The sequence below is a fragment of the Oryzias latipes genome, chromosome 22, assembly GCF_002234675.1.
Source record: "Oryzias latipes chromosome 22, ASM223467v1".
Taxonomy (NCBI): Eukaryota; Metazoa; Chordata; class Actinopteri; order Beloniformes; family Adrianichthyidae; genus Oryzias; species Oryzias latipes.
In genome coordinates this window covers 685,584-700,232 of record NC_019880.2, presented here as the reverse complement: position 1 = coordinate 700,232, position 14,649 = coordinate 685,584, and the positions used below count along the sequence as shown (strand labels likewise).

The 14,649-nt window shown below is 54.7% G+C and overlaps 3 protein-coding genes across 4 annotated transcripts; 2 read left to right on the top strand and 1 right to left on the bottom strand.

Moving 5' to 3' along the window:
* The first annotated feature begins 3,416 nt into the window (after nt 1-3,416).
* Nucleotides 3,417-4,256, top strand: LOC101155988 (syntaxin-11-like). The gene has a single exon (XM_023951932.1). The coding sequence runs from the start codon at nt 3,417-3,419 to the stop codon at nt 4,254-4,256; it is 840 nt and encodes a 279-aa protein (XP_023807700.1).
* A 1,153-nt stretch (nt 4,257-5,409) lies between these two features.
* LOC101155744 (syntaxin-11) lies at nt 5,410-7,766 on the top strand. Its single transcript, XM_004085498.4, has 2 exons — nt 5,410-5,527; nt 6,771-7,766. The coding sequence occupies exon 2, from the start codon at nt 6,776-6,778 to the stop codon at nt 7,649-7,651; it is 876 nt and encodes a 291-aa protein (XP_004085546.1). The 5' UTR covers nt 5,410-5,527; nt 6,771-6,775; the 3' UTR covers nt 7,652-7,766.
* Nucleotides 7,767-9,527: 1,761 nt separating this feature from the next.
* Nucleotides 9,528-14,534, bottom strand: LOC101155491 (F-box only protein 30). Of its 2 annotated transcripts, none has more exons than XM_004085497.4 (3): nt 14,023-14,534; nt 11,526-13,519; nt 9,528-10,368 (listed from the first exon to the last, which is right to left on the bottom strand). In XM_004085497.4, the coding sequence occupies exons 1-3, from the start codon at nt 14,393-14,395 to the stop codon at nt 10,165-10,167; spliced, it is 2,571 nt and encodes an 856-aa protein (XP_004085545.2). In that variant the 5' UTR covers nt 14,396-14,534; the 3' UTR covers nt 9,528-10,164. The 2 variants fall into 2 exon arrangements, with proteins under 2 accessions (XP_004085545.2, XP_020556555.1); XM_020700896.2 differs by lacking the exon at nt 14,023-14,534 and adding an exon at nt 13,593-13,742.
* Nucleotides 14,535-14,649: the final 115 nt, after the last annotated feature.

Sequence of the window (14,649 nt, the reverse complement as noted above, 5' to 3'; positions counted from 1 at the left end):
GCAGCAGCAGAACAGCAACAGCAGCAGCAGAACAGCAACAGCAACAGCAACAGCAGCAGCAGAACAGCAGCAGCAGAAGCAGCAGCAGCAGCAGCAGCAGCAGCAGCAGAACAGCAGCAGCAGCAATAACAGCAGCAGCAGCAGAACAGCAACAGCAACAGCAGAACAGCAGCAATAACAGCAGCAGCAGCAGCAGCAGAACAGCAGCAGCAGAACAGCAGCAGCAGAACAGCAGCAGCAGCAGAACAGCAGCAGCAGAACAGCAACAGCAACAGCAACAGCAACAGCAGCAGCAGCAGCAGCAGCAATAACAGCAGCAGCAGCAGAACAGCAACAGCAACAGCAGAACAGCAGCAATAACAGCAGCAGCAGCAGCAGCAGCAGCAGCAGCAGCAGAACAGCAGCAGCAGAACAGCAGCAGCAGCAGAACAGCAGCAGCAGCAGCAGCAGCAGCAGCAGAACAGCAGCAGCAGAACAGCAGCAGTAGAACAGCAGCAGCAGAACAGCAGCAGCAGCAGAACAGCAGCAGCAGAACAGCAACAGCAGCAGCAGAACAGCAACAGCAACAGCAACAGCAACAGCAGCAGCAGAACAGCAACAGCAGCAGTAGAACAGCAGCAGCAGAACAGCAGCAGCAGCAGAACAGCAGCAGAACAGCAACAGCAGCAGCAGAACAGCAGCAGCAGCAGTAGAACAGCAGCAGCAGAACAGCAGCAGCAGCAGCAGCAGCAGCAGCAGAACAGCAGCAGCAGCAATAACAGCAGCAGCAGCAATAACAGCAGCAGCAGCAATAACAGCAGCAGCAGCAGCAGCAGCAGCAGCAGCAACAGCAGCAGCAGCAGCAGCAGCAAACGTTACATTTAAACAGATTCTCCCTCTGAGCATCAAAAGTCCCGTCTAGTCGAGCTGCCTGTGAGTCAGAGTCTGTTGGAGAGTTGAAGTCATCCACTTCCTCCATTCAAGAGGTTTTTATTGCCATATTCTGTGTAGCTACACAGAGTAGGAATTTGTTTCGGTGCAAATGTGCAACATAAAACAGAAGAACAGTAAGCAACAAAATTTTTACACAATGGACAGAACAAAAATATAAATAGAGTCAGTAGTGCAAGGAGTGTCAAAACAGTGCAAACTGAGAATGTTCAAGGTGCAGGTAGTGGGCTGGTGACTGGTTGGACATTGACGTGAAATTTAGGGGGGGGTTACAGGGCATTTAAGAGTCTGACTGCAGAGGGAAAGAAACTGTTCTTGTGTCTGGAGGTTCTGGTCCTGATGGACCTTAGCCTCCTGCCTGAAGGGAGTAGTTCCAGTAGGTAATGTCCAGGGTGAGAAGGGTCGTCAGCTATCCGGCCTGCACGTCCCCGGGTTCTGGAGACATATAGTTCCTGGACAGATGGGAGGCTGCAGCCGATCACCTTCTCTGCTGAGCGCACAATACGCTGTAGCCTGTTAATGTCCCTGGTTGTGGCACTAGTGTACCACACGGTGATGGAGGAGGTGAGGATGGACTCAATGATGGCCGTGTAGAACTGCACCATCATCTGGGCCGGCAGCCGGGCTTTCTTCAACTGCCGCAGGAAGTACATCCTCTGCTGGGCCTTTTTGAGGAGAGAGCAGATGGACGGCTCCCACTTGAGGTCCTGCGTGATGGTGGTGCCGAGGAAACGCACAGAGTCCACTAGGCTGATGGGAGAGTCTGTCAGGATGAGAGGGGGTGAGGGGGCTGTGACTTTCCTGAAGTCCACTATCAACTCCACTGTCTTCTGAGTGTTCAGCTCCAGGTTGTTGATGCTGCACCACGACACCAGCCGGTCCACCTCCCTCCTATAGGCAGACTCATCATCATTAGAGATGAGTCCGATGAGGGTGGTGTCATCTGCAAACTTGATCAGTTTGACAGAGTCATGGCTGGAGGTGCAGCAGTTAGTGTACAGGGAGAAGAGCAGAGGGGAAAGTACACAGCCCTGTGGAGTTCCTGTGCTGATGCATTGGGTGGTGGAGACATTCTTCCCCAGCCGCACACACTGCCTCCGGTCCATTAGGAAGTCAGTGATCCACCTGCAGGTGGAGTCAGGCACTTTGAGCTGGAGGAGCTTTTCCTGGAGCAGAGAGGGGAGGATGGTATTGAACGCAGAGCTGAAGTCCACCAACAGGATCCTAGCATAGGTACCAGGGAGTCCAGGTGCTGCAGGATGAAGTGGAGGGCCAGGTTGATGGCATCGTCTACAGACCTATTGGCTCTGTAGGCGAACTGCAGAGGGTCCAGGAGGGGGGAGGTGAAGGATTTGAGGTGGGGGAGGACCAGACGCTCGAATGACTTCATGACTACAGACGTGAGAGCCACAGGCCTGTAGTCATTGAGGCCAGTTATGCGGGGCTTCTTGGGGACGATGGTGGACAGTTTGAAGCAGGCCGGGACGTGGCAGGACTCCAGGGAGGAGTTGAAAATCATGTGCAGCGGCTCGCCATCAGCGCCCTATGAGGTTTGCTGTCAGGATGAAGCCCATGGAGTCAAGTTCAGAGTTTAGTTTAGTTCTGTGAGATATCTGACAGTCTTCCTCATACCCCCCCCCCCCCACACACACACACACAGATTTCCAATCATAATTGAGCTGAAAACAAAAAGGATTTTTTCTCCTCCGTGGTCATGTGACCCTTCAGGAATGTGGACGGTTCGGTCGTCCTCTTAAGGAAGTGATCACGGATGCTGAGGTGCATTTTTCAGGAATCCTCCCGCGGAGCAGACCGGGACGGTCCTCTTTGGAGAGCTGGAACAGCTGAGCAGGTAAGGAAACACCTGGACACCTTCATCAGGGGCGTTCAGCCAGCAGACCAGGAGCGTTGAGGAGAGTTTAGGATCTTCTGGAAACATCTGAAACCTAAAAACGGAGAATTCTATTTGTAACCAGCGTAGACTTCATTTTCCAGTCCGTCCTGCTCCAGAACTCTGGCGTTGTTTCTGAAACCATGTTCCAGTTTCTCCCGTGAGCCGCTGCACAGCCGCTGATTCTTCAGCGACCTTTTCTGCTGCAGAACTTGTTTGGTGGCTTCCTCTGGGCCATCAGGAGCCTCCATCTGCTGCTGATGCTGCCTCAGATAACAGGAGCTCTGCAGATCCGGGCCTGATCTTACATCAGATCCGTTCTGCTGGTTTCAGGACGGATACTTCCGTTTTGGAGGTCACCTCAGTTGTGGGGGGGGGGTAGAGCCTCACGAGGGAGAAAACGGGAAAAACAAAATTGAGGGGCCGAGCACAGAACCCTGTGGAACACCCAGACAAAGACGTGTGTCTGCCTCTGGGTTGGAGCTCCTGATCAGACTCCATCCCAGAGGTCGGGGGGGGGGGGGGGGGGGGGGGGGGTCAGGCTCTGACCCGGGTGAAGCATCGTGGAACCTGACCTGACCCTTTCTCCTCAGACATGAGGGACCGACTGGAGCACCTCCAGCAGGTGCGGCCCGACTCTGACGGCTTCAGCACCGTGGAGCTGTCCGAGCCCGAAGCCGCGGTGGACCGGGACCTGGACGGCATCCTGCAGGAGGCCCAGCGGGTTCGCCTGGAGATCCAGCAGATCCAAAACGATGTCAGGGAGCTGAAGGAGGCCAACTACCACGCGCTGAACAAGGCCTCCGACCCCGGAGACCTGAAACGGGACTCCAATGCCATCGGGGGGGACATCAAGCGCAGAGCAGAGGGGGTCCTGCGACAGCTCCGCCTGATGAACCACCGGCGGGAGGAGCTGGAGGCTCAGCTCGGCGGCTCGGACCCCACCGCCCGGATCGCTCGGACTCAGTACCACTGCCTGAGCGGCGCCCTGCGAGAGGCCATGTTCAGCTACAACGACACGGAGATGAAACACCGGGACGCCTGCAGGCGCCACATCCACAGGCAGATGCAGGTGGCGGGCATGGAGGTGGGGCAGGAGGAGCTGGACGAGGTGATGGAGGGGCAGGACCTCCAGGTGTTCAGCGTCCACCTGCAGGGCAGGAGCACCAACTCCGCCCTCCAGCAGATTCAGAGCAGGAACCAGGAGCTGCTGGAGCTGGAGAAGAGGATGGAGGCCGTCCAGGAGGTGTTCCTGGACGTGGCCATGCTGGTGGAGGAGCAGGGGGCGGCGCTCGACAACATCGAGAAAAACGTCCAGACCTCGGGGGTCCTGATCGACGGGGGCTTGGTGCAGCTGGAGAGAGCCACCGCCTCCGACAAGAACAACCCGTTCAAGAAGATGTTCTGTGGATGTTTCCCCTGTTATCACCAATGAGCCCAGCGAGGAGAACCGGGTCCGTTCTGACGGGTCCCAGGACCGACTCCTGCATCCCGTGAAGGTCTGACCTTCAGAGTCAAGAGGTCATGACATTGAGCATAAGAAGCCTTCAGAACCCGACGGATGAGCAGGAAGACGCTGCTCTGATGAAACGTTCCAGCTTCTTCAACTTCTTCTGATTTGGAACTTTTCATCAAAGTGGACATCTTGATGATTGGCAGAACTTTACAGACCTGACACCTCTTCCTGGTCTCAGCCTGTTTCTGTTCTTCTTCACCTTCATCAGTTTGCATCCAAACCTTCAGAATTGCGTCTGTCTTTGTTTTGCTGTTTCTGAAATGAAAAGAATAAACCTGATCATCCTCTGAACTGCTCCTCTGTGTGTCTCTCAAAGTGGTTGCACAGGCGTTGTGTGTTTGTGTTGTTTTGGCGTCTTGAGTAATGAACAGGAAGGCAGAAACCACACAACAGGGTCAGCAGCCATCTTTCTCGGCCACGCCCCCTTCAGGCCTGATGTAGATTCAACTGATGCAGTTCTGCAGCCGCGGATGCCTCACTATGATAGCACCACCACAGGAGGAGGCCTTGGTTCTGCTGAAACCAGAACCAGAACAATAGAACTTCATCCATAATTCACCAGCGTGATCAAACTAACGTTCAGCGTCCGGATTCTGGCTGAAGATGGCGGACTCCACACCACTCTGGTGTGTTTGGAGGAGAACCAGAGGGAGGACAACCAGAGGGAGGAGAAACAGAGGGAGGAGGTGGATGCTCTGCATGTTTGGAGGAGAACCAAATCCAAGAAGCAGGAACCATGAAGGAGTTTGGAAATGTCTTCTGGGTAAAGGAGGAGCAGTGAGGAGGTGCAGGAGCTTCTGCAGAGATGACGTCATGGGCGTTTTTCTTCCTGTTTCTGCTTCAGTCTTTCAGGGAAACCAAACCACCAGGAGATGAAATGAAAGGTTCTCCTGCCCTTTCATCTCCTGCACTCTGCGGTCCTGTCAGATCTCGGGTTGATATCAGACTTTTTTCTCTTCAGTTTCTATTTTAAAGTTCAAAAGAGGCGGGGTTCAGGGCGCGCGAGGAAGCAGCGCGTGCAAGCAGCGCGTGCAAAGAGGTGTGAAGTCAGAGGCGTGGGGGTGGGGCCGTGATCTTCCGTGTCGGGGTAGTGAGTGTGTCACCGAGCAGAAGTGATGTTCCTGCGCTCCTGCTGCTGTCCTCCTCTTCCTCTCAGGCTGAAGGCGCGCGGCGGAGATCTCCGATTTCCGGTCAGTTTCTCCGTTTCTCTGTCGGTTGTGGGGGGAAGCTTGGGGGGGGGGGGGGGGGGGGGGTCAGCTTCCTGTCTGAGAATCCTCTGAGTTTACTGAGGAGCTTCAGCTTCATCAAGGCCTCTGGTTCCTGTTCTGAGGGAAATCTGATTCTTCACTGACCTGCTGTAGATCCATCTACCATAGATCCACCTGCTGTAGATCCATCTACCATAGATCCACCTGCTGTAGATCCATCTACCATAGATCCACCTGCTGTAGATCAGCTGATGAGCTTCAGCTCCTCATCGGAGCTCAAACGTTTGAAGGAACATCAGATCTTGTCTGCGCTTCCTTCAGGTCTGAACTTTGGCTTTTATAGTAGAAACTCTCCAGCTGTCTGTTAACAAACTAGACATTTCGATGGTAAATCTGCAGCACCAAGCGTCTGAACGCCTACATCCTCCCATGAACCACCACCAAGCAGACGCTCCAAACATGAGTCAACAGAAACGAGGAACAGCAGAGAAAAACACCAGTCAGAAAAGCAAATGGGTTGACATCAGAAATGTGGGCGTGAAGAAGAGAAGCGTTTCTGGATGAAGACGCTGCAAAGTGTCTGACCTGAAGGTTCAGCAGAGAAACGACGATGACAGCAAACATCTGAGACACTCAAGACAGGCAGTTAAAGATGAAGAGGAGCTTTTGAAAAGTGACAAATCATGTCTGTAACCATCGACTGGATCTGAGAACTGGACTGAGTGACCCCGCCTCTTTGGCGCTTTAAACAGGAAGTACCTGCAAAATCTCACAGACGTCTCATAAACAGCTGTTCCTCCCTCATTCTATTGGTCAGAAGAACCGTTCTGATGGTATATTTATAGATATTCTAACATCTTCTTGATAATGTACCTCAAGTTGTTGAAGTTATAAACTGACCAATCAAATGCCTCAGTGAAAGTAGGCGGAGCCTGCTGACAGACTTGTCACACTCACTCGGTCTGGTTCTCTGACACGGTCGATGATCCGATCGGCTGAATTAGCTGAAAGTTTTGAGTCAAATGAAATGAAAGGTTAACCTGACAGCAGCAGCATCCGGGCCGATGGCTGCAGATCTGGTCTTTGAACCAACAACCCTCATGTCAGCGCTAAAAGGCCTCAAGTCTCTGAACACTGAATCTGACACGGCGCCTTAAAGACGCTGAAAAGTCCTCCCTAAATGTAACCGTGTTCTTCTCTAACGTTGCTGACTCCGCCCCCACAGGTAAGATGAGGGACCGACTGGGCGACCTCCAGGTGTTCATCTCCCAGTCTCCAGAGGAGGCGCGGCCGTCGGAGGAGAACCAGAACCCGGAGAACGCGGAGCCTCTGGAGCTTTTCATGTTCGATGGTGAAGATGAGATGGACAGAATCTACAAAGAGGCCCAGGTGATGCAGAAGGAGATGCTGATGCTGAAACTGGACGTGAAGCGCCTCGGGAAGCAGAATGCCAGGTTCCTCACGTCCGTCAGGAGGATCAGCAGCATCAAGCGGGACTCCAACGCTCTGGGCCGGGACATCAAGGCTCGGGGAGAGGCCATCTACGCGCGGCTGGAGAAGCTGGGGAAGCAGAGCAGGGAGCTGGAGGAGGAGCACGGCGCCACGTCCGCCGTGGCCCGCATGGCAGGCTCGCAGTGCGTCTACCTGACCAATGCCTTCCACGAGGCCATGTGTGAGTACAACACGGCCGAAATGCTTCAGCGGGAGAACTGCAAGACCCGCATCCAGAGGCAGGCGGAGATCATGGGCAAGGAGGTGAGCAGGGAGCAGATCGAGGAGATGATCGAGACGGGGAAGTGCAGCCTGTTCTCGGACAACCTCCTGCTGGAGGGCAGGAGCGCCAGATCCGCCCTCACCGAGATCGAGAACCGCCACAAGGAGCTGCTGGAGCTGGAGGGACGCATTCGGGACATCCACGAGCTCTTCTTCCAGATGGCCCTGCTGGTGGAGGAGCAGGGCTGCAAGCTGGACAACATCGAGGCCAACGTGGGCCAGACCCGGGACTACGTGGCCGAGGCGTCTGCGCAGATAAAGAAGGCCGTGAGATACAAGAAGAACAACCCGTGCAAGAAGCTGTTCTGCTGCTGCTTCCCCTGCTGCCGCTGACGTCATCGGCTGCACCTTCATCCTCAGCTGCAGCTTCATCATCCTCTGCTGGACCTTCATCATCAGCTGGACCCTCATCATCCTCAGCAGCAGCTTCATCATCCTCAGCTGAACCCTCATCATCCTCTGCTGGACCTTCATCATCCTCAGCTGGACCTTCATCATCCTCAGCTGGACCCTCATCATCCTCAGCTGGACCTTCATCATCCTCAGCTGGACCCTCATCATCCTCAGCTGGACCCTCATCATCCTCTGCTGGACCTTCATCATCCTCAGCTGGACCTTCATCATCCTCAGCTGGACCTTCATCATCCTCAGCTGAACCCTCATCATCCTCAGCTGGACCCTCATCATCCTCAGCTGGACCCTCATCATCCTCAGCTGAACCCTCATCATCCTCAGCTGGACCTTCATCATCCTCAGCTGGACCTTCATCCTCAGCTGGACCTTCATCATCCTCAGCTGGACCTTCATCCTCAGCTGGACCCTCATCATCCTCAGCTGGACCCTCATCATCCTCAGCTGGACCTTCATCATCCTCAGCTGGACCTTCATCCTCAGCTGGACCTTCATCATCCTCAGCTGGACCTTCATCCTCAGCTGGACCCTCATCATCCTCAGCTGGACCCTCATCATCCTCAGCTGGACCTTCATCATCCTCAGCTGGACCTTCATCCTCAGCTGGACCTTCATCATCCTCAGCTGGACCTTCATCCTCAGCTGGACCCTCATCATCCTCAGCTGGACCCTCATCATCCTCAGCTGGACCTTCATCATCCTCAGCTGGTATCTTCATCATCCTCTGCTGGACCTCTTGTTGCCTTCCTGACTCATCAGGGGAGCTCCAGGTTTAAGCTTCTCTTCTTTTAATGGGGGGTCACAGTGATGAACCCCCCACCCCATGTGTTTACTCACATGACAGGACGCCGTTTAAAATCGGGGGAGGCGGCTTCTGTCTGTGGAGCAGCTGCGTCAGGCGGTGGAAAGCGCTGAGTCATCAAACGCGTGGGTGTTCCTGCTTCTGTTGCAATGAGCCTCATGGCTGCAAGAGCTGCACCTCCCCAGCAGCCCTGCTGTGGTTCCCCGGGGGGGGGGGCATTTACGGGCAGCAGGCCTCGCTTCACCGAAACCGCAGAAACGGGGCGGGTCACCTCGTCTCAGAACCACAACCTTCCATCAGATCCCTCCCATCAGAGCAGAATGGTCCAGAACTACAGGAGAGTTTGTGTCTAAAGGAGAATCTGCTTTTTAATCAGCCAGTCTGCGCTTTATTTTGAAATGAACCCTTCAGTTGTTGGTTCAATCAGCCACTTCTGCTCAATATCTAAACATTTATGACCCTAGAAACCTCAGTTCTTCTGCTCAGAGCACCAACCTGGACAGACTTAGCGCCCTTAGAGGCAGGAACTGTTGGTCAAATTAATTTGGAGTAAATATTATAAACAAATGTACTTTCTGGATTTTAGGAGAAGGGGGACATAAACCATGAAAACACTTATTTTTAGAGTTGTTACATCTTTTTTATTCAAATTGTCTTTTCCTTCTTTGGAATCTGAGTTTTTTCCTTGGAATAAACAGAATCTCTCATATTTTTTTAGTACTGTCGACAGTACGAACACCCCCCTCCACAAATAAAAAAGTCTGCAAGACTTGAGGTTTTTTGACTTTTTTACTCTAAACTTCCTCTAGTGAAAGCTTTTTCCCATTTACCATTAATACTGTTCAGATTCATGTTGTGGAGGTTTTCCCTCCCCCCCCCCCCCCCCCCCAGGAAACATTTCATTCTCGTTTCAATAAATGTGTTTGTGGGTCTAAAGCCGTCGTTTGTTGTACTTTTGTTGTGAGTGTCGGGCAGCACAGTGACACAAACTCCACACAGTTTAAAAATCTTTGTGTTTATTAAAACTCTCCAAAAGTGAAATGATGGGAAATCCCCGGAGTGAAACTTCAAAACGGCACGCAGAAACCGGGACTTGTCCTCCAGAACAGAACCCCCTTCTGACGGTTCCAGATACAAAAACATCACACAAAGTGGCAGAGACACAAACGGCTCCACAGCTGCACTCAAATGCTTCTTCAAACTGGCACACAAAACAAACGCGCGTCGGCTCCGGGACGCCTCCTCCGACAGGACATGCGGTCGTGTGCAAATCACAAGTTGAACCTAAAAGCAGCAGCAGCAGCCCTGACGTTTCTTCTGGCGGCGGGCTTTGGACGGGCGTGAAGCCGCCGCCATCCTGAAGCCTGCCCTGCAGGGTTTACGGACGCTTCCTGCACGCCAGCCGCAGAAGATGCTACGTGAGCGCTGACGGCTAGCGGCCGCCGTGGAGGCAGCGCTCTGATGTTTGGAACCGTCAAAGCTCCACGCCACGACGGCGTGCTCGCTCTGGAATGGCCCCCACACTCGCTTAAGGCCCCCTCCTCCAGAGAGGATGAGTGTTAGCATGAAGGTCTGACCTGATCTTTGCAGAGGGACGTTCTCTGCATAGACGTAACCGCTAAGCGTCCTCGGGTCACGCCACGGGCTTGAGAACGGAGCGCAGCGAGCGCCCCTCCCTGGTGAGCTCTCTGGTGAAGCACATGCACGGCAGCGGGATGGCCTCCTCCCGCCGCGTCACCGCGTTGAACTTGCAGGTCTTCAGGTGGTCGGCCATGCTGGCGATGTTGGCGAACTTCCACTCGTTGACGGTGCCGAAGGCGGTGCTGAAACGCCACACCTGACGGGAAGAGAGAGGACACGCCCCTTTTATGGTCCGGTCTTAGAAACCGAATAAAGCCAGAAGAAGCAGCTTCAGATCGATTCAGAACCTTTAAGAAAGTTCCGTTTAAAGCAACCTGAACACAGCGGCCCATATCATGATAACTCTGCTGCAGGTTAGATTCCAGACAGAACAAGAGGAGTTAGAACCGGGGGAGGGGGGGGGGTTGTATTCATAAGAGTCTGAAGATACGACACGTATCCTGATTTTAGACCAGAACACTTTTTCTTTTTCAAGTATGACTTAGAAAAACTCCACCTGAAAGTCAAAACGTCTTTCTTTGGAATAAAAATGTAAAATTCAGTTTATTTGATGATAACAATGTTTAGCACAGCAGCTGTGCTGCTTTTATTTTGGTAAGTGAACAGTCGGCATGGTCCAGCTTTTATTTTGGTAAGTGAACAGTCAGCATGGACTAGCTTTTATTTTGGTAAGTGAACAGTCGGCATGGTCCAGCTTTTATTTTGGTAAGTGACCAGCCAGTATGGTCTAGCTTTCAGAATAAGAGAATCAACAGAATGAATGTTTCTTAACCACTAATGTTCCAAAAGTCTGACTGAGGAAATAATGTTCTGTTTGTTTCCAACATTCATGGAGATTCTCCAGAACTTCTGAACGGTTCAGGAGTCTGAACGGAGCTCCAAATATAAAATAATCATCATCATCATTTAAAGTGATGATGATGAGGAGGACAGGATGAAGAGCTTTAATGAGGCTCAGATGCTTTATTTCCACGACCGTCTGCTCTGCAGCTGCAGCTCCGTAAATTTCACCGCTCATCGCCACGGCCTTTTTCAGAGCGTTGGACACATCACTCTGATCCATCAGAACTAGGATCTATAGCTGGGAGGTTCTGCAGAACTTTGACCCGCTTTACCAACAGCATTTTGGTTCTGTGCATCAGCCGCTGTGCAGCTGCAGAGCTTCACTGGTTCTGATCTGAACTACAAAGAACCAGAACCCGTGTTTTTATCTGATACTGGCAGCAACACGGAACAGTTTCTGTTAGTAAAAACTACGTCGTTGCTGTCTCAGAACAACAGAACCAGCTGCTTCTCTGAGATCTGGGTTCTGTCTTCCTAAACACAGAACCGACCTGACTGCAGAGTTCTCACCTTGTTCGTGATCTGCCAGGACGGAGAGCCGTCGCCACGCCGCCTCTTCTCCCACAGCAGGACGACCATGCCGCGCATCTGCAGCAGGCTGGCGCACACCTCCCTCATGGTGCGGGACACCCGGGACAGCTGGCACAGGCTGAAGCTGTCCAGGAAGCTCGCCACGTGCTGCAGCACCTCGAAGGGGAGGCCGCTGAACTGGTCGCACTGGAAGGCGCCGCCTCCCGTCCTCGAGGCGCCCACCGGCCGCACGCCAAAAGAGCTGAGGTGGCGGTCGTGGATGATCCGGAAGCCCTGCGTGGACGGGCAGAAGCGGCGCTGCGAGTAGGTGCAGCCGTAGTAGGCCAGAGGGCAGCGCTGCTCCATCCAGCCGTTCAGCCCGGCGTGGATGTCCCCGTGCACGTTCTTGAAGTGCGACGAGAACTCGTCCCGGCGGAACAGCTGCCCGCAAACGAAGGTGAACATGGAGCGCTGCTTTGTTTGGTACCGGGCCACACATTCCAGAACCAGGTCCAGCCGCAGGGTGTGGAAGGGGCTGGGGTTGGAGAGCTGCGGGCTGGCGTGATCGCAGGCCGAAGCGGAGGCCACGTCCCCCACCATGGTGTTGGTGGCGAGGATGGCCGACGGGAAGGAGAAGGTCTGCGTGCCGAAGTCGATGTGGTACCCGTCCACGAAGCGGCTGTCCGAGATGCCCCTCCCCCCCGGGGAGTCGCCCAGGCAGAAGAGCAGGGCGGCGGTGATCAGGTCGATGCCGTGGAGCCCCATGGGGTCGTCCGGAACCTCCAGGTCCGACGTGTCCACCGCTTTGTCCTCCATCTTGGCTCGGAACAGGTAGGGGTCCGACAGCAGCGCCCGGCGCCCGTTCAAGGTGAACATGCCGATGCCTCTGAGCACCTCCACGTTCTGCAGCCGCTGCTCCAGATACCGGTACCTGAAGACGGAGGGCAGCTGCTGCAGGAAGTCACTTCTCAGGTGATCCGGCAGCAGGAACGGCACCAGGGGGCCCAGCGGGGCCTGCTGAGGGACGGGGGCCTCCAGTGGCACAACGGGCATGAAGTCAGGAGGCATCTGCGGCCAGACCAGGCTGGAGTCGTCGATCGGCTCCTCGATGGCGTCCTCCTTTTCTTCAAAACACAACTCCACAAATTTGCCTTCATCTTCCCAGTAGATCAGCTCCTCCTCATCTGTTCCCGCCACACAGCCGACTCCGCCCACGGCGCCCAGCTCGCACTCCGAGTCCGAGTCCTGCATCTCCACGTTCTTCTCGCCCTCGTACGCTCCCAGGCCGTCACCGTTACAGACGGCGCCGTTCCTGTCTGCCTTCTCGCCGCTCAGGTTTGCAACGATCACGTCGATGTTGCCGGAGTTGGTCAGGATGTCCAGAGCCGCCACCAGGTTCCTGCTGGTCTCCATGGAAGACCTGCACAGATCACTGTAAGGCTCCTCCTCCATGTCCACGGCTCCGCCCCCCAGCTCCACCGGCCCCGGTGCCGTGATCATTTTCTCCCCATCAGCCGCGTCCTTGTCCCCGTTCTTTGACACAGTGGTGGCGACTTTCAGGGACTCCAGCAGCATCCTCTGGTCCTGCAGAGCCAGCGCCATGTCCAGCTGCTCCACCTCGTCAAAGTCTCTGCTCAGGTTCTCGTAGGACTTGCGGTCGGCGTAGCTGACGGGCCAGCGGTTCCACTCCATGGTGCAGCAGAGGATGCTGGCGGGGCAGGACTCCAGGTGCCGCGCCATCTTGGCCCTGGGGACGGTGAAGGGGCAGCCGAAGCCGCTGTTGAGGCACGGCAGCCGCTCCAGCGGGCAGAGCAGCCGGTGCTCCTCCAGCTTGCAGGAGTGGAAGACCGCCCCGCAGACCAGGGGGCAGCCCATCAGGTCGCAGGACAGCCCGGGGTCGGGTCTGACCATGCACCTCCTGTTGATGCACTTCAGGCAGTGGGGGTGCAGGCTCTCCATTGGGGGGGGGGGCCTCAGATACCAGCAGCGAAGCCCTGAAAGACAACAAACCCGTTTGAGCCTCACAGGTTGCGACAGTCCGCGCCTGTTTACGCCTCCAGGACCTACTGGCACATTTCGCAACGTCTCCGGTCACCGGATCACCGGTTAGTCAGACCCGGATCCGCCGCTTCGACTGGCGGGACTCAAACCGCGGATAAACCGACGTGTAGCCCCAAACCCGCTGATTCATCGGCCTCAAACCGCCAGAAAGTTCGAAACCGGCCGCTGGTTTGAGTCAGCACAGCGGCTGCGGTTGCGCAAGCGCAGTAGGCATCTTAGCAAACAACAAGACAACAGAGAGCCGCGTTTATGGCCGAACCGCTTCAGAACCGGGTTCAGCTCCGACCCGGACGACTGTCGGTAAGCACGCGGAGGTGAGGAGTCACTCGGGAGTAAACGAACAGCTTCCGGATAAACAATAATAAAACAACAACAACATCATGGTTTGTTAGCATCCGCGGCTCCGTTAGCTCGCCGGTGGCCGCTCGCCGCTCACCTGAGCTGAACCACGGCGCCGCTGTGACAGCGTCCTCCGGTGTGTCCGGTCTTTGACAAGCTTCTCGGAAAACCAGCGGAGCGGGAAAGTTAGCGGCACGAGCGGGTACCGGCAGCTGCTTCTTCCTCTGGTTCCGAGTCTGTCTGTTCTCCGTAAGACGGACGATTGGGGGCGTGGACGCTGGTGCGCAGCAGCTGACGTCATCACGTCGGACATATTTGGGATTTACGCAGGCGCATGAGAGCACCCTGAAATAGACGGGAAATCCCTGAAGGCGGGAGGAGGTGCTGCGCGCGAGCGCCTTCCTGCCGAACATCCGGACGAGAAAAAACAGAAAACGGTTGAAAACCGCCAAACAGCTGACCGGAAACATCGCTCAGCTGTTAAATAGTCATTTTAAACTTCTGCTTCTTTTATTTACTGTCATGACACAAATCAAATCTGAGGATTAGTGAAGAAGGAGGAATCCATCCCTCAGGTCTCTGTGTTCCCGCCCATAAATTAACCTTTAACCTCATGGAAAAAGCCGGACTCTGGTCTGAGGCCTTCGGGCCTCCGGGCTCCATGAAAAGAACAGTGGGAGGAGCAGGCACCTTATGGAGGATGATGATGATGAAGGTCTTCATC